The sequence below is a fragment of the Sipha flava genome, unplaced genomic scaffold (assembly GCF_003268045.1).
Source record: "Sipha flava isolate LNK unplaced genomic scaffold, YSA_version1 332_pilon_pilon, whole genome shotgun sequence".
NCBI lineage: Eukaryota > Metazoa > Arthropoda > Insecta > Hemiptera > Aphididae > Sipha > Sipha flava.
This window is the reverse complement of record NW_020273022.1, coordinates 267,797-288,404: the sequence shown is the minus strand read 5'-3', so window position 1 is coordinate 288,404 and position 20,608 is coordinate 267,797. Positions and strand designations below refer to the sequence as shown.

The following is a 20,608-nucleotide window of genomic DNA, read 5'->3' as shown; positions in this document are numbered from 1 at the left end:
CGTATCGTTCGCACACGTCGGTAATGAGCACACTCGTGCGTTGCATTTGGTATTAGTCGTTCGCACGGCGGTCGCGTACGCATCGTGCGCGCGTTAATTATGCCGTGTTCGTCGTTTTTTCGAACGAAAAAACCGGGCGAACCGTGCAGAATCGCGGAAACACGGACGCGCGCTCAAAGTCAAACTTCTTCCATTGCGTGCGCACGTACCGGAATGCTGCGCGCTGCGGAGACCGACCGAATATGGCTGTTTGTTGCGCGCGCGAGGGGGCAACAACGGCGGCCGGACCGACATGTATGCATCAATATTTTTTTATTTATTTTTTTTTTTTTACGTAACCGTACGTGCACAACGCGCGTGGTCGTCTTTAAGGAAACGGACCGCCGCGTCGGTGAAAAAAAACCGTGCGTCGTTTTTCTACTTATTCTTCTTCTCCTCAATCCTTCGGCGCGGGTCATCGGACGCCGTCGTCGTGTACCCATATGCACGTCTGCGCGGCGCACTGCTATGTACGGGCAAACGCCCGTATTGGGTCGTCTCACATCGGCACGTAACAATAACGATTTGACCGCACAACGAACGGACATTCGGTCGCCTTAACTACGCCGCGTGCAATCGATTGCTTTCGCGGAGAAGTCGCGCGGGTCCGCGCACTCGTCCTCCTAAAAAAACGACCGCGTAACGCGGCAGTCGCGGAACCTTCACCGACGTACGGCACGTCGCTCGGTGCTCGGTGTCGACTTTTCGGCAACAGTCGCAACGACGCAGTGAGCGTGCGCCGTTGCACGCAGAACTGCTAAGGGGGGAAAAAAAAACCCCCATCGTGTGCGTCCCGTCGCGCCCTGCGGAGCGTTAAAAGCGCGTAAAGAATTTAACGGTACCTGGTGCTACGATGACGCTGCGATGGTCGTGCACGTGAAAATCACGGGCGCTCCGTAACGCACGAACAACATTACCGTTCCGTCCGGCCGCCGCGCGCATAAATAATAATGAATAATGCGTTCGAGAAGAGTAAATCACGTCGCATTCGTGCGCGGGCAAACCGGTTGTAGGTACGGACAGTCGTTCGAGCGTAAGACAATGTTCGATACGCGTCGTTTGCGCACCACAAACGTAATACCGCGTGCCCGCCTACGAACGGCGGTTTTCGATTAGCCAGTGTTTACGTGTATCTCCCCGACCGACGAAAAGAGTTTTGCTCCCACAGCAGTGTTACGGCCCTAGCCGACCATGTAGGACGCGTGATCGCGACACGAGAATATTACCCCGTATATGTCTCCCCGTGTCCGTTGTCATAATCGTAATCGCACACACGTTTACGGTACATGCACACCACACACACACGCGCGCGCGCGCGCGCACAGGATTCGAACGTTTACACGGGTTTCGTCTTATGACGTGTCCGCGTAAACGCGCATAATATCTGTCTGTACGTTTCGATACCCGACGGTAGACCGACTGCCCGTACGTACCCGCGAGCGGTGCATTTTTTGAAACCGGTCGATATAGGCGAAAATATATTTTGTCGTCCCGTCGATTGGGTTTCGAAATGACTGCGCGAAACGCGATCGATCGACGGGGTCTTCCGATTAATTTTTTTTTTTTTTCCACCAGCGTTACGATTCGTTTTCGTTGATTACGCGGGGCGGACGTGAAACCGCACGATGCACGTACGTCGACCGTTTCGCGGGGAAAACATGTCGTTCAGCGGAAAATCCTTGAAAAACGCACCGCTCGTCCGTGTTCACGTTATGCACACCGGTACCCGTGGTGCCGGTCCACGTACGCGGCGGTCGGGCGTGTGTCCACTCGCGGTGGATTGCTGGCGCGTTTTCGAAACACTCGTGTCTTGCAGAGCCGGTACGCGCGCGTTACTAACAACAGTGCGCGCACCCATAAATCGTGCACGTGCACTGTTCACGTCGTCGGCGGTAACCGCTAGGACGGGTTTCGCGGCCGCGGTAAGCGCGTGTTTTCCACGCGTGGAACTACGCACCGGGCGTGTGTGGTCCGGCGCACGAGCGATTCCGACCGTGCGCTGTGGTCGGAATGGTTGCCGTTCGACACGCGTTTTGTGTTTTGTGTTTTTTTTTTTTTTTTTTTTTTTGTTTTTCCGAATAGCCCGTATCCGTCGCCGTACTGCGTACAAATGTTTTGCGACGTGCAAACATCTCTACGATGTGTACGATCTCCTTGTTTTATCCCTCCGTGTCCGTATGGTGGTACAAATGTTCACGTTTATGGGCCGCCGCACGTCCCGCGTTCAAACGGTTTCGCTCACGGAACGTTCTGTGGCGAGACCCGCGATATGGGTCCGAAACGTTCGCGCATTACTTGGAGACGTCATGTCGCATCGATCCTAGAACCCTTCGACCGTGTCTACGAAATAACAGTACGGTTGAAAACGGTTTTTTTCCCCGTCGAAATTATTCGTCCCGTAGCGGCGCAGTAGTACCCGGCCCACGGCTTTCCGCCCTTCCGAATTCGAGACCGGGATCCCAGTGTTTCGGGGTCGTCGCAGTTCTCTCGACCAACGTCTGCCGTTTCCGCGTCACCGCGACATCACTTGACAACCCCGTCCGTCACGGTGTGCCGGCTCGAAGTGGGCCGTGTTTCGAAAACGTCGCGCTTTATCCGCTCGGGCGGTGGTGCAGTACGATAAGGGTGGTTATGTTTGGTGCAGGGGTCCCAGGCCGGGAAAGGGCCGGAACAGCCGGACGAGACGATCGTCCAGTCCGATGACCGGAACCGCAGCGGGGGCGCTGATGAACACCACCAACGCGACCATGACGACGACGACCACCACCACCGCTTCGACTTCGGTCGTGGCTGGCTACGAACTGTACCAGAAGTCTCTGTTGGAGGTGCCGTGGCCGCACGCCGAGTACGGAGAGGCGTCCAGCGACGACTTGAGCTCCGAATGGGACTCTGACGTACCCGAACCGCAACTCAACTCAAAGGTTAATAATTACTACGGTTTATTCATGAACAGATATTGCGTAGATCGTAAAACACATTGCATGTACCAATGTACTATTGTTATGTTGTGTGTGTGTGTGTGTGTGTGTGTGTGTGTGTATATGTCAGATATTGAGTAATGTTGGATTTAGTGCACTGTAGTATAGTTTTAACGATGAGTTGTAAAAAAAAATGTTTTACGATGCTAACGATTTGTTCCGTTTAGGAACAATGAGAATATGCGTTTTCTAATGCTTTTCTCTCTCACGAAAACGTAATTTTCAAATGAAAACTGTGCAACACCAACGCTGCGTGTTGTCGTTTACGATTAACGTGTTTGTCGATTTTTAATGTATCCGCGTCACGCGCAGCCGCGTACGTTTCGATATTATTTTTTTATTCGTACGCGGTATAACGCATCGTTATAATAACGTTATCGAAGAGTTCCAATGAAATATGTACCAAAACACAGTAAGTACGTGTTGAATATCGTATTGATACATAAGTCTAAAACAATCGTGATGATAACGTTATATTCCTTAAGACCATAAAGAATGCGGTTTTTTGAATATTAAAAAAGTCCCAAAAATGATATTATACGCTATGAGTTTTCGTTTACTTGTGTTCGTGTAACCGTGCCGTGCGCGTTTAGTGTTCATGTTTTAATGCACTATGACAGACGATAAAAGTCTAGCGTAACTTAGATCCATATCTTCGATCTAAGGTTGTGTCTAACCTATTCACGGCGCTTGTATGCCTGTGTGTATATGATTACCCCGTTTAATAAGCATAATAACCGCTTACGGTGTTCTCGATATACCTTCAAGCAGTAGTTATACAAACGGTGCATACACGAACGAACGCGGTGCGGAGGATCTGTATCGGTGCCCGCTGTTGTTTGTTCGGTTTGAAACGATGCTATTCGCGATCCTTGTTCGTGTTCCAGCGTCTTGACCGCAAACCAGATGCACCTGTTTTCCGTGGAAACAGTTTGTAATCTTTCTGACCGAATAACACTGTTGAACGGGTCGAGTCGAAGTATATTGCACAATAAATGGTTAGCAGCAGCAGTGGATCGTCCAAAACTACCTCTCGCAAAAACATATTTCTATTGCCCCATCGGTCCACATCTATAGACCGACGCGCGTTTTACAATGTTCCGCGGTGCGTCGCGTGTACTCGTTTTTCTATTACGGTTGTGTTTACATTCGTTCAAATATCCCGCCATCCCGGCCGGCACATGTAATCGTTAATCCTCGTTTCATTATCCTTCTTACGTGCCCGGTACGTTTTGGACCGCGTCACAGTCACCGAAGACCGTTGCTACAACTGCGCAGTACTGACTGTTCACCGCGAAACGATTTTAGCACCACGCGTCTATTATAACATGTGCCTACGCGTTCGGATCTCATAAAAAACTTGTACGACGCGTTCGTTATGAACGATTGTATCGGACAAAAAAAAAAAAAAAAGAATAAAATTAATATAATACGTCTCTGTCACTCCGGTTTAGTCTCAATGCGGAAAAAAAAATGTAAGCAATTCAACCGCAGCTATCTTTACTGCATCGTACGTAGCAAATACACGTATGCATTCGACGGATATCGCAGCCATAAATGCAAAGATGTATTTATATTTAACCGTGAATTATCGTGCCATTAAATTTTCCCGGTCTCTCGGCACAGAAAATATAAGGCTATTCAAATAATATGCGTACAGGAAATTGTATTAAGTCCACTTGCATACAACGTACGGTGTAATAACAATGCGGTATTTGATTATTTTCTTTAGCGTAACACTACGATACCTGAACATATTCGTGAACGCTAAATATGATACATTAAATAATATTGTACCGGACCTCATCACGTTACGGACGGTAACATTTTTACTTTATTTAAAATTAGTCTTCTCTCTCTCTCTCTATATATATATACAATTCAAATACCACTTTCTCACACCGACTGATGCTTTTTCAACCTATTTATTTATTTTTAATTTAAAAATACGAATTGTTCAAATTCATTATAGTTTATATCTCCCGGGCCATTGTTATTCAGCTAGTAATGTCTACGCATAAACTAAGGATATAATTAAATGATACGATATACATATTATGTTGTGTTACAAATTTCGATGTATTTATATCATTTGTTTGGAGCAAATCCAAATACTGTGTTGTTTTTTAATGTTATAAAACGACAATTCGTACAAAAATATTTTTTTTTTTTTTTTGAACGTTAAAAACTTTACTGATAATCAGTTGCCAATTCTTAGGATTATAAAATAATTATACTCGTATATTATTATGCAGACGCTGGGTGAGTCAAGTGAAGTTAACTTGCCAACTTATTTTTTTTTTTTTATGATCAGTACTTTTAGTTCAACTCTGGACCTTATGATAGTTCAATGTTCCAGTTAGTGCAGTAGTGCACGAATAAAAAATTTCAAAACTTTTGAACTGCGAGAGAAATATATTTAAAAGTTCAGGGAAACGGTAAAAAGGCAATCGACTAATGTCTTGGTACGAAAAAAAAAAATAATAAATAAATGAATATTTCACGCGTCGAATCGCTGCTGTTCACTGAAACGTTGGGAAAATAACTCGTTTCGAAAGCGATTTCCATTCGACTTGCGCCGAGTCGTATCTGTATTTATAATTTTAGTTGAAAACGTATCGCCGGTGCAAGCTTTAAGTGTACGTATTATATTACTGCCCGGTCAAAATAGCAATGCCGCAAGACGAACGACGAGGAGATGAACTGCACTAGAAAATTGAACGGCACTGGGGCGCGGTGAAAAAACGTACTGCCAACGGTAGACCTAACCAGACTCCGCCGTAAGATGCGCCTAATCGTTTATCAGTATCGCTTTGGTCCCGCGGTCAGGACTACGCGATAAGGTCCGTGATTTTTTTTCTCTTTGTTTTGTTATCGAATCCCGAGCACAACGCGAATCTCGTAGGGATCACGTATTGTGTTATTATTACTGTCGGCGTGTACGCGTTGCACTGCCAGACGTTTCGCGAAACGAAAACCATGACGAGTGTCACGCGTTCACGTCGAGTATGTGCCCGAGAAAAATGAACTAATCAAGCGACTGGTTGGAGAGCAATCATTCCCACCCCCCACCCCCTTAATCGATTTATGTTACCTTTCAATTCTGGACAATACAAAACAATAATCGATTCTGTACAATCTGTCTTTAAATTAGTTTTCATAAATAGTATCGATCGATTGAATACCATTTCCTTACTTCGTCCTTCTCAGTAGAACTACGACAACAGAACCGAATGGAAACGATAACAATAGAAATGTATTATTTATTATCGCTGTACACTTATCACGGATATATGTTGACCGTATCAATTATGGAATACAATTTTCGGGTAGTGGCACACCCAGCACGCCTATGGAAATACCTACGTGTGTCATTATGGGTTCGCATTCATTCGAAAAATATGCATAGGTACAAGTTTCAAGGGATGTTAAGATACCGTCACACCAGCAAGTGTGTTGACTCCGTCTTACGTATGCGTACGACGTAGCGAATCAACGTTCGGTACAACCAATTCTTTTTCGTTAGCTATACAATTAGAGGAAACCGACCTAACATCAAACTTAAAGACAAGAACGTGAATTATGCGATAAACTAGATTTTATATGATATTTTAACTGTCACGAAACTTGTGAGCTTTTTTTTCCCCCGATTGTAATACTATAAAAAATCGTTAAAAATCAAAAAATCGCAAAAAGCGTACATCATCGCACGAGTAATATTATTCCCTTTAACATCGGCAACAGGTGAATTTACTCTAATATTAAAGCTAAATTGATTCTATTGAACGCAGGTTTGATGAGTTCGTAGGTTGGCAATAACAAATGCTGCGGATGTGGCTTTTTCTTAAAACGACTTCTTTGTACGACAGTATTTACCTTTTGTTGTCGTCGCTTTTTCAAGGATGTTTCCGATTTTTACTAAACTATATTGATTAATATATCAATTTTCATTTACACCTTCTCACCCGAGGTCACCCCGCTCCCGACTCGAACATTCTCAACACTCGCTATCCGTTTGTGTTATTAATTCCATGATAATTTTTATTCCGTTGATTTCCAAAATATCTGTATTATATACGTATAATTGAATATCTGTAATGTTATTTAATACAATCAGAATAAGAAACCGTCTATAACAATGCATTGCCGACTCGCACAATAGTAGTTGTACGGGAATTCGAACATTTAGAAACCGTACAACGAACCGTTTAGATTAAAACGGCGTGGCGTGAATACGGCGGATTTTGATTGATTAAAAACGGCGAAACGCGAACGTAGTGTTCATTTTTCAACGTCACCTTTTGTGCAACCGGTGAGGTTTTATTTGATTTTCCTGCTCGTGGTTACAGGATCACGGTCAGTCGTCGGCCGTAAGCGTACACACGTGTACACATCGGTGCGCCCGCAAAATCGAACACGTAAAATCGTAAAAAAAAAAAAAAAAAAAAAAAGCGCAGCGCGTAACGCATTGAAATTCGCCGTACCGATGCACCGTGTCAAATGTCCCGAACGTGTACAATACATTATTTCGTAATGCGCGTGTACGTCGTAAACGATTTCTCGGCAAACGCGTTAAAAATAAAACGACGAACGAACCCCACGGTCCACTACTTGCCGGTCGGTCCGTACTCGAAGTCGCGTACCGCCTCGCTGTGTTACAAACGTCGTGAAACAATAGCTGTACGATCGTTTGTTATTGCTTACGACGAGGTTCGAAGATGTCCGAGATCGTTTTAGAACAGTGTTCGACAGCGCGAGGCCGAAGAATCCCTCTCGTGTACAGCGCGTTCAAAACGAACGGTGTTCGCGGGAAACGTGCAAACGGACGGGGAACGGGATCCGTCGACGTGGTTCGCTATCACCCCCGGGAAGCCGCTCCTGTTCGTGCCGCGTTATCGCGTACTATATTATATTTGACATGGTCGGTGCGCGCGCGCGTGGAATTTGTCGTGTTACACGCGAATACAGCAAAAACATAATGCCAGTACACGGACAGCGTATACCACTTAACCGCAGACTTGACAAATGCAAACGATAAATATTGTGTACGACGACCTGCGCCGTCGCAATACGTGTGCCATTACAAAACCATCGTCGACTACTTTATTAGAAAATATATTATTACCGAACACTATAAACTATAATTAAAATTCATTATAATTTAAAACGTTATTACACACGCTTACCTACGCGTGAAGTTTGCGTAATTTAATGGATGTGTACGTTTTTCTTTTTAAAACGTTTCACGTGTATGATAATGTATAAATATATATTATGGTTATGCATTTATGTTGCACCGAACAAAAGATTATATGCAAATTCAATTATAAAATCGACCCGTACTAAATGGATCTAGACGAAAGCTTTTTAAACGTCAGCCATCGTTCCGCGGAGACTGCACTTAATGCGTTAATCATCGTATATACGATTTTATAACGTTACACCGTCGTACATTGTATTCGTTATAATATACATTTGAATATTTTGCGCATATTCTAAACGCTATCCGGTTCGCCTAGTGACTGGCCCTCTTCTTGTGTCGTCGTACCCTGTATACATCTATATTGTGTCGAAATTCAGAGCGAGGATTAATAATTTAAATAATTTAAAAATATGAGTTATTCGTCCGACGAATCGCGTGTAGGATATTTTGTGGATATTTTTTCTTTTTCTACAGACCAACATTATACGAGTATTAAGCTGTAAATCGTGTTGTTTATAGACTATTATGAATAGACAGTAACGAAACATTAAAAGAATTTGTAAAAAATGATCATAAATTACAGCTATAACCAAATAACATGTCTTCTTTTTTTTTTTTTTTTTTGTAATTTACTTATTACTTAATAATTATAATTATAAATGTGTGTTAGGGATGTATATTCTTCAATTAAATCGTAGTAGTAGGAAAAATGCATAAGTAAGAAAGGGGCTTAGATCACTTTGATTTATATATGGATAGCCCCCCCAAGAACTGAAATCGCGCTTATGGTACCTACAGTGTATTAATATATTACACACGTACCCGGTGGCCGTATACGACGGGACGGAAATCGCGTTCGACATGATGGCGATATAATGTCAATCCGCGTTGCCTATAATAGAGATATAAATTGATATATATATATATATATATATATACAGTATTATGTGAACAGCAATAAATTACAGTAATTATATTGTATCCTATTACAACGTGGTAATGGTTGCGCGACTCACGCGCACAGGTTTCCAGGCGCGCGAATCCGAATACGTATAGCCGGTCAAATTTTTTTCAACGCGCTTGTCGGGAGAAAAAAAGAACCGTTACCGGGCAGATGAACATAATATGTACTGATATAGCGTACATAAGCGAGCGTACCGACCGTTCGAGAAAAAAATCGTTTTCCTGACGCCGTTTTTTTTCCCTTTTTTTCTTTTTTTTTTTCTCCAATACTTATATAACGACGGTCGATTACCATTTACCGTCATGATGCCCGTATAGAACGCGTGCGTGCGTACACGTTAATATTGTGCTACATTATGATAATATAATGTAGTTTAATAAACCCGTATGACGTCAATGAGCGCACGAGACCATAATATGATAATAGTATTGTTTGTAACGAGCGCGTGATGTGCTCAGCGTCAGTCTAGGTCATCCGAGTGTAACACCGGGATCGTACAAAACGATGTGCGCCATATTGTGTATCGTCGCTACACGACTGGCCGAGTGTTCGGTTGTTTCGTTGACGGACACATCCTCGCAGGCATACGCCCCCGGGGGGGGGGGGGAGGATATGCCCGGACACCCCTGAAATGTTGTTGATGAGACCCTACGGTTCAAGTCTATGAGTATACTTATGAGGACCCCGTATTTTTACTGGCGTTGCTAGAATTAAATTAATTCTATTCTAAAAACGTTCGGCAAAAGATAAACGGGAAGAATAAAACGAAATTTTCGAAAGTTTCGTGCGAAAACTTATTACGATAATACAACAGTTATAATTTACTACAAAAGTGCAAATCGTAAATAATGTAAGCTACCCGAGAAAAATGTACTAGGTTCAAGGAAAACGCATTCCACTGGAACTTATAAACCACAATAATAAATTAAAATCATGTTCATCTAATTATGCGTACGTTGTAATTTATTAAATGTACCTTTTTTCGTTAGGATAGGTCCATAAACTTTAATTCAGGCACTCCCTGAAATACAGGTTTCCCCGCACCCCTATGCCCGTCCCGATAGATTATGTCGCGTTTTAACGGAAACAACAGTGGAAAACATTTGTGCGTCCATCGTGGGTGTACCTCCGACGAAATTTTCGATTTTCGATCAGATCAACGTTGCTCTGTCGCTCCACGAACCGACCGAACCCGCTTGTCGCGAACGGGAATCCCGGTGAGTTTTCGTGGTACTTTACGTTTCGGCGCTCTACTGTTTTCCGTCCGCACTCCGCTAAGGATTCGCTTCGCAATACAAGTATAATGGACCTCGACGGTCGTCCGTTTTCGCAGGTTTTACTCGTAACACTCGTTTTCCGAACATTTCCCGCCGATAAAATTTGTAATCCGTCCCCGCGCGAAACGTGCATATCACCATTACGTTTTATAATGCAGCGACACACGCGGATCGGGTGCGATGAACACGTTGTTCGATACGGCAGACCAGTTTTCCCGTCCACGACGCGACCGCGAAAGGTCATCGCCAGTGTTGTGTTAACAATATTCGTTTATCGTACATTTTCTTCCTGCCACTTCGTCGCGCGCAAATCGTAGGGCGCGACATTCTTTGGGAGGTTCGGCTTACAGCGCGTCTGCTCGAGTCCAAGTACATAACCGTTGGTCGAGCGATCTCCTTATAGGGTGGTGAACCCGCACGCATATATAGCTATTACCTGTATACCGGACCCGGCGCGTTATGCTATATGGACGATTCGTTTGAGATTTTGCTCCGGTTGGAAAACGTACATTTCCTATTTGAATATCGACTGAAAAAATATTCGTCTTCTTCGCCGTTTTTATAAAACATAACGTGGAACTTTTGACTTACAAATGGAAACGAGCGCATTTATATCCTGAAAACTGTTCTTTTCCGAAAAGTTTGGTTTGGATAAGACCCGTGTCGTCCTGGTTAGAAAATATTTCCATGCTCTTACAATACTCTCCGTATGATTTCCTACATCCACGTTGGAATTGTTCCTAAATCCTGTAAATCTTCGGCACACACGAGTACGGACACTTCGGCGAGCGGATCAAATGAATAGTAACCGCGCCGCGGTATTCGTTCGCGTTGGACGTACATGTTTGTAAGCTTTGCATGACTGTATTGTCAAGCGAACCTCTGCGACGTCCGTATCAGTGCCGGATCTAAGCGTCAGAAGGCAGAGGTGGCTAATTGGAAACCCTTTAAAAAACAATTTTCTCAGCACAACGTTTACGCGTTTGTCTGATGTATGAAATAACTATAATAATAAAAAAAACCCAAATCCAAATCCAAGCACAGTAAGGTAAATTAAAAAAAACGAAACGGACAATTTTCGATTTTAGATTTCGGTCTTAGACCTCGGTGCGTCGCGCGCGGTACCGGTCCGAAGTGCAAGTCGTTCGCGTCCGACGGTTTCCCAAAAGATCCCGAAAACAGTGTTGGACTCCGCGATGATGGTAACCGTGAAACGGTTACGCGCATCGAACGCGTCCGTGCGCAGCGCGTTTTCGTTTTCGTCCTTCGCACTCCGGCTAAACCGCTTCCGCCGCGCGCGTGACCGTGTTGTTGTTATTATTCGCTAAATATTTGGGTCACGGATGCGGGCATCGCAAGCGTAAAATCTAGACGCAAAATTACGGCCGCGGCGAACGGTTCCCCCTGCCCATACCCGGAGCATTCGACTCCGTCGCGACCCCTTCCAGTGCCGAGCGTTTCCGAATAATTACCGACGCATTATTGAGGCGGCCGGCATCGTCCCGGGACCCGCGAATCCGTTACAGAACTGTCAAATTCTCACGACCTACAGCCCCCCCCCCTCACCGCCGTGCAGTCCGCGCGTAGGTAACTGCTCGTTGGCAACGTCGGCCGCCGTTGCTGCGCCGCCGCCGCCGCCGCCGCCAATCTAATCGAAAATTACACAATTCAAACGTACCGATACGCGTATCGGTGTTTAAACTATGGCCAGTTTTGTTTCAATGTTTTTGTTATTTATTTTATTTTTTTATCTACTCTCGAACCGCGCATGCGTAATCCGCAGTGCGCGAGCGTCTTATAATGAACACACACTTGCTCTAGTCCATCGACCGTTTGCCGATTTCATCCCCGCACGTGTCTTCTACCCGGCAAGGTACTCGGATTACCGTCCCTTGACTCGCCCCCAGGGCTCAATTTTTTTCGTACCGCTCAATGTACGGTAGGCAGTGGGTTCTCGATCGATACGTTTTCAACGACTGTTGAACGGATTTCGAGCAGGCGAAAAAACATCTTCCGTTCAACCGCGCCCGTCATCAGGGACCAACAGCACGCCGGTGTCGCGTACGTTCAACGAGAGCATTACGTATGGGTACTGATCCGAACCGCATAAAACGATATCCGCTGATTTTTCGTTTCGCGTTGATCTCGCCTTGATTGTTTTCCCTTAACGATTTCGACAAAAATCGGACATGATCAAATATAGCTCGTGTAAAACATGTTAAATTTCGATTTGAACGTTTCTCGTTTACTAGTACAATTTATAACGAGGCAATGTGCACATCGTTAAATATCCATTAAACACGTGGTTAAGTAAAATGTAGAATAATCGAGAGAGATATTTTAAGTACCGACAGCTCAAAACGTTAACTAATTGCTGGTATTTTTTTTTTTTCGGTCTAGCCATTGCAGTTGTACAATCTTGTAGCGTAATAAAAATAAAAAAATAAAAAATAAAACTATGGGTCTCAATAATACGTCTTTTGCTCGTTGAACGTTACATTTTAACAACCATAGAGGACACGATTAGTCGACTAGGTGCGCTCTATAGCCTGTACATCGTCTACGCACATCCAAATAAAACGATTATGGTTTTACATTTGGATACGCGGTGTCGTCAATTATTGCAATACTGCGGGTGTGCTGGTTTTCGTGTCGTTCTGTGTTCGATGCGCGGAAACGCAACGTACCACAATGCACGTATTGTTATGATATCATAATATGGTCGTCGCAAAGTAGTTCGTTTCGCGCGTTCTATTTGTTTCGTCTAGGAATTACGTGAAATAAAAATTATTCGTTTCGTTCACGATCAATCGAATGTACGACGTTCTAATTGCATTTCAATGTAGGGCTGTCTCACTCCCAGCTTTTAACATGTAAAAATCTGAAAAATTGTAATTAGGTTTCTAGCAAAACAAGAAATAATATTTTTTTAAATAAGTTAATTATTTAATATTTTTGCGCCCCCAAGCTTCAGGCGTCCAAGGCAAGTGCCTTTTTACGCTACATAGTTACTATAGTTACGGCCCTGTCGTCATTACCTACGAAAAATCGTCGTGCATTATGTATGGGACACCGACGTAAAATCATACTATTGTAACAATAAATAATGCAATAATTATACGGTGTTCTCGTCAACGTTTGGTTTTACGTATCCTATTGATGTGTCGTACGTGTCACGTATGTTTGTTTTATTTTATTTATTTTAAATCGTTTTCATTGTATATTTAAACAGTTGGGCGCGCGCTCCGATGAAATTCTTCAAACAGTTTTAACCCAAAAGTGTCATCCGTTGTTTGCCAGAAGATATTGAATTATTGCAGTAAAAAAAAAAAAAAATCCCGTCCACGAAGCTCGTGTACCCGGACGACGACGTATATTGATAATATATATATATATATATATATATTATATACGCTATTTATTCAAACTGTGTATGTCGTGTGATATGATGTGTTGGAGGGGAAAACGTGGTTAAAAAAAAAAAAAATCGTTCGGTCAAAACTTGTGTAGATAAAACACTGTTGCATACATGCGATAAGAACACATCAGGTACAAAATACGTAACATGTATAGTACAATGTGATATATTATAATACATGATGTATTACAGAATACGAACAACCGTAGTACACGAGAGAAACAACTTTTCTACTACACTAATCTCTGCGATAGTGCTGCGCGTAATTGGTTTACCGGCTGCCTCTGCAGTATTATGAATGATTCTGCGCGTGGGTATTTTTTGCTCTCCGCCACGTCTCCGATATTCGGAACTAATGTCGTTGGTCTGTCCACGTAAACACGTATATTGTGTCGCGGTAATATTGTTCGACTTATTCCTGACGCATCCGATTCAATATCCTACGACCGCTGTTATTCTAGTGAATTTTCCGACGAAAAATGCGTTCGATCCAAGAGCAAACTGTAATTACGTTTACGTGACGTATGACAATACTCAGCGTTACCAGATGGAAACAAGCGGAATCATGTTGATGTTTTATAATTGCTTGCTCGTTTGCTGCACTTGTTTTTACGATTTATGTAATTTTTTTCGATCTATTGTACCTACACCCCATCCTGACCGTAATCGATTTCGATATTTCATATTTCAACAGTGTACCTATCTAAATATACATGCTATTAAGTGTATTCAAGTGCGTTCGTATTTATTGTAGTTCGTTTTGTACTTGCGCAAAATAAATAAAAAAATTTTTTAAAAAATATGATGGAAAAAATTCGATTTTTAGGCAACGGATTGTCATAAAACGTATAACCGGTCGTTAAATATCAATTGAATTATTAATACAGTTTTGATTTGATTTTTAATTAGGTTAAGTACCTAAAAATCATGTATTATGGTGTACAATCCGGACCATAATATTATTAAAATAATAGCATAGAATTATATTTGTATATAGGTAGTAGGCATGAACATGGTATACATATTATACGCTGGTAATGTAAAATTACACGTTTTATCTGTATTGAAAAAGGTTCGTTTAGTATGTGTGCCTATAGTGAAATGCTTATCTTTATACATGATATTATTATTATGTTTGTACTCTAAGATATTAAAAACGATTTAAATTAATTCTACTACGGTTAATCGAAAAATAACATTATATATTGTATCGTGCGTCATTAGAAACATTTTAGTGAAAAAAAAAAAAAAAAAAATAATCATAATTTTCACTTTTTTCTGATCGTCGCAAAATAGTGTGTCAGTGCATATACACGTAGTTCAGTGTGTATTTTCATAACGACGGTTGGATTTGAATGTTTTTGTTAAACGTGCGCTCAAGCAGAAAAAAAAACCGCTAGGTATACGAGTATAATAAACGCGTAAACTCGTAGGCAATGTACAAACAGCGGTGTTTTCGCTTTCACCTCAATTGTTTTAAAAATTGTGTACACCCGTCTTTCACCGGCGAACAAATCGGCATACATGTACGAGCGCGCGGTGACCTGTGCGCGGTACGGTAAAGACAAAAAAAAAAAAAAATGAATAAGAATGGTAGTTACGGTTCTTATTTTCCTGATTAATTTTTTTATCGAAAAACCGCTGCGCACCGTTTCCCCGTGATTTTCTCGTCGACGCGAACGGCCGCCCCCGTAGATTCGTGTGGACAGGTAAGAGTGTTCGACTTGAGGGGGAACGCGACCGGACAAAGTACCCAAATAAATTTTCAAAAACGTTATCGCGCGCCCGTACTGATATCACGTTATGATTATAACGATCGCTTAACAAGTTTTGGGGACTGTTTTTTTTTAGCAAACCCGGTTAGGTTAACCGTCTTTAATTTTACCGATTCGAGCACTGCTCTCGAGACCGAACACCGTACGCAGTACGTGCCGCGCTGTATAGATCCCCGAAGACCGGTAGAGACGTATCCGTCCGGTCGAATGAACACCGAACGACCCATCGGCGAGTCCACCGCAGTACACGTACTCGGACGGTACCACGACTCCGGCGGATACCGCGGTCGTGGCCCGACCAACCGTGATCGGACGACAACGACCCGTCGAGGCGCGCGCAGTGGTCGCCCGCGAAGACGATCGTAACCAGCGGCGTTAAACGCCGACAGGTGTACGACACACCAGCACGGAGACGACGAATTATCGTCGCTCGCGTTCTCCGTCCCTCCGCTCCGCCGTCCGAGTGCACGCGGTGGAGTGCGTTCGGACACGGTCGGCGCGCGGACGTGATCGGCATCGGTGCAGGTCATTCACACCTATACGCGCGCGTACAGGATTTGTCCGGTGAAGTCCGCGAGGGGACCGGTTGCCTTATGGTGCGCGTTCTCCTCCCACTGCGCACGGACACGTATGCGTCCGATCGTTCCGTGTCCAATCGATGTGTCGAACACACGTTCGCGCGCTCCGTTCGTGCGCGCGCCGGGCACGCCGCGACGAAAGGCGGTTGATTTTTTTTATTTTTTATCCTTTCAAACCGACGAAATCTCCGCGTCGGCGTTCCTGTTCCGACGGCGGTTAGTCGCGGTGGCGTTGCCGACTGTGGTCCCGACGATTACGGTACAACAATCGTACCGCGCGTACGCGACGCGCGAGGATACCGCGGGCCGGGTCGTGCCGCGGTCGATCGCGTTTTCCGTCGTCCGAACTCGCGCCCCCCCCTGTAGGAACGCACTGCAGCGGGGGTCTGCGGGTCTGGGCCGCTCGCGCGCGTAGCCGTGCACGGCGTGTACGAAATACAAATGTTTGATTTTTTTTTTTTATATATCTTCACTTATGTGTTGTACGCGTGTATGAATACTAATATAGCGTACGAGTTGGATTTCACGGGGGACAAAAAAAAAAAAATAATAATAAAAAAAATTTCTCTTGAGTCACGCGTGCGATCTACCGAATGTCCACGGGGACTTATTGGACGTCGGGATTTTAATACGAAACTTATGTGCTATGTCTTGTCGTTGAACGTTTCGACCCCGCTCTCGCGCACGTTTTCACGCGGAGAAACGGTACCGTGTCACTACTGTCCGCGATAATATTTGAAGAATCACAAAATATGCTCTAAAAACACCAAAAATACTAATAAAAAAAAAAAAACCAAATAAATGTAATTCGAAATTGAATTTAATATCTTTTTCAGATTATTTTATATTTTTAATATCTGTAGTACAATGTTATGATTAGAGCGCGGACTTGTATGCACTTAAAAGTATCGGAATATGCCATATAATATGCAGTAAAAATCATGAAAATATGTAAAAAAAATATGCAAAAAATATGCAAGAATTTTTTATTTATTTAAAATTTATAATTCAACTTATAAAAATTAATTGCTTAAATACTTAATACAAAAAAATTTAGGGAATTTTCTGAACTTAATTTATTTTTAAAATTTTATTTATTATTAAAATAAATAATCATATGTATTTCAAGTTTATCTTCTGTAAAGCTGTGTCGTTTATCGGTTAACATATTTTTAAAGACTTAAAAAGGAACCCTCGATGTCAACCCAAGTTATTGGGGCATATTTGAAACAAGTGGTATATCGATAATCGATTGACACAGCAAGAGCGATTAACTTTACGTCGTTATCGATTATTTATTTTATAACTAAATATATATATATATAAATTATTATTTAGTGACTATGAAATTTATTTTTAATTTTTCTATTAGGCAAAATATTATTTTATACATTTTTTTTAAATTTTCACTTCAATACGCAATAAATTTTGAATTTTGCCAAAATATGCAAAAATACGCAATAACCTCTGAATATGCAGAAATATGCGAAAAAAAATTTCACTATTAGCTTCAAATCATGATCAAATCGTGGAGATAACTGACAAAAATCCAAAAATATCGAAAGGAAAAAACTATGCGATTGCATAGAAATCCGCGCTCTAGTTATGATGTTTGATTAAATATTGAGATATTTAAACATGCTTTTACGTTATTTTAAATAAAAATAATTAAAACGACTAACACGGTGTTTTAGCGGGAAAATACAACATGAAAATATTACCGCGTAAATCGGGAAATTATTACGCGGTCGGAGCAGTGCATTATTTATGTTCACGATGGAAAAAAAAAAGCAAACATCGTGTTAGTATGTGCGTTTCCATTCCGACATTATACGTTTTATAAACAAACCCATTGTGCTGATGTATACCGTTTTTCTTCTCGCAAGCAACTATACGGTCATTAGTTTATGCTATTATGTATTATGTACATTGTTTTTCATTGTAATGTATTCGCGCGTATATTAATGGACATCGTCTAACCAGTGGAAACCTGTGCGGTTTAAAAAAAAAAAAAAAAAAAAAAACAAAAAAAAAAAATGTTCTTAAGCACAGATCATTTGAAAGACTCATTGGGTATGTACAAACATACATACATGTATACCATACGTATTTTTTTTTTTTTTTTACCTATACACACCCCGTATACGTGTGATCGACTGAAAGTCGTCGCGGACGCGCGAAAATTCCGTAAACCATGCCGGGAAAAATCGATGAGAAAATTTGCTAACGGGTTGCGTGCCTACATCGTGTTGAACGGATCGACGGTATTCGGTTCGGCGTCGAAACGCACTACGCGTAACGTCCGTCTAACCGTGTCGCGTAACATTTAAACGCGAACGCATCTCGCGGTGGACACCGTTTTCCCATGAAATCCGTTCGGACCGTCGCTATTACTTACGGGGCGTGGCGCGGCAATCGTAAGAAGGGAACAAAAACGTGCACGACCTTATGCGGTGATCATTCGCGTACGTACTGCGCGAGTGTATACACATGAACATATACGGAGGATGTCACACGTCGTCGTCGTCGTCGTCGTCATGTGCGGTGGCATTTGCGATCTTCGCGTCTTCCGCAGAGACGTGCCGCGTGAAATATTACCGTGCGCGCCTCCTATAAGCACGACGATAACTTTTGCGTCGGATAAACAATGCACGGCGTGCGAGCCGCGCACAACCGACGCCTACACGCTCTCTCGGCACGCGGAAGAACGAGAAAAGATTAAAAAATAATTGCTCCGTCGCGCTTGAAACGCGTACGCCGCGGGTACGTTACCCGTGTGCTGGTGCGCCGGCGGAAACGCGCGTGCGGCGTTTTCGCCGTCTCGTTCCGGTGTCGAAAGATGTCGGGATGCGATGACTTCTTGACTTTTAAAACGCATTCTGCTGACGGTTCCCGCGCGTGCGCGCGTGCACGTGAACGCGTAACGTTCGACTGTGCACCACGAGTCGCGGCGAAAAACGGCGGTGACGGGGAAACGAACAAAAAAAAAAAAAAAAAAATTACGAAAAACAAATCGACGATTGTTTCCCCGCCGTCGCCTTACCGCGGTCCAATCGTCCGTAACATAATCTTGTACACGATTACATTGTGCACTCCGTTCGGACGGTTCAATTTTAACGCGATGCTGTTTTCTTGTTCACCGAAAGATTCCAAAGTTCTCCGCCCTACTCGTTTGCTGTGAGAGGACGTCCCCAAGGCGTGCGAACAACGGATTTCACGCCGAACGTGTTGCGTTTACACGCGACTTTTCCGTTTGATGGCCCCTCTGGCACGAGAAAACACGTACCTAACTACGTACGTCGCGCTGCACACTCGCGGGACATTTACTGCTACATTATAAACGTGCTGATTCGATTGTCGCACGTTAACCGGCAACTCTCGAAAAAACCTTATAGACGGACGGAAACAACGAAAACGTAAGCGTACCGTTTCCGAACTTCGGCGTGTGCGCCGGTGAAAAGCTCACGAGCGCACACCGTACGTGTTCGATAAAAAAGTACATGCCTAATCTGTCCGCGCTGAGCGTGTACGGTTTCGCAGAGATCGTTCCCACGACTGTAGATTTTGTTATTTAGCTATACCTGCCTTACCAGATCACCGCAGTTCTACGCGACGATTTTTTTTTTGTTTTTTTTTTTTTTTTTTTTTTTTTTTTTTCTGGGGTTTTAAGTATATTTTCCGAAATAGTTGTGTCAACGCTGTACTCGTCTTCAACGCACGATTTCTATAACGTAGTTGATTATATTTCAATAGTGTAACCGTTATCAGGTGACCTCGTGGTTCTGCGATACCGTCGGTGACCGTTACCAGTGGCGTAGCCAAGGGGGGGGGGCTAAGGGGGCTATGGCCTCCCCCATGGGCCATGTTAATATGTATTTTAATCAAAGGCTTATTGATGTTATGCCACTTGAAGGACTTATTCCGGCCAATTTAAATATAACGATAAGAATATTATAAAAGCTGCTAAAATATTTGTCCAAGATCTCCATGATGATACCTCATCTACAATCAGAGCTGACCTGTTCATATGGAGGCAACAATGGAGTCAAAATACTATTCCAAAACCGAATTCTGCTCTTGATTCACTCTCTCATCGCACTAATCTTCGACCTAACATTAAAATACTTTTACAATTATTCGCCACGTTACCAGTTACCTCTTTCACTCCGGAAAGAAGAAAGTTTTCAGCACTTAATCGCTTAAAAATTTTTTTAAGAAGCACCATGTCGGAAAACAGACTGAATGGGTTAGCTATGGCTAATATAAATAAAAAAGAGTAATTCGATGAAAGTGAAATAATAACTGAATTTGCTAGAAATTCGCCTAAGAGAATGCAGCTGTCAGAGTGGAGCAAGTGACTGAACACTGAAACCAAA

At 43.0% G+C, this 20,608-nt stretch overlaps 1 protein-coding gene across 1 annotated transcript in view; it reads left to right on the top strand.

Annotated features, from left to right (window-relative positions):
* The first annotated feature begins 276 nt into the window (after positions 1 to 276).
* The window catches only part of LOC112687126 (inositol-trisphosphate 3-kinase B), a 45,003-nt gene continuing 24,671 nt past the window's right edge, over positions 277 to 20,608 (top strand). The window contains exons 1-2 of the mRNA XM_025559686.1: positions 277 to 294; positions 2,684 to 2,960. Of these exons, the coding sequence (XP_025415471.1) occupies positions 293 to 294; positions 2,684 to 2,960 (279 nt within the window). The 5' untranslated portion in view covers positions 277 to 292. The remainder of the gene's footprint in view (positions 295 to 2,683; positions 2,961 to 20,608) is intronic.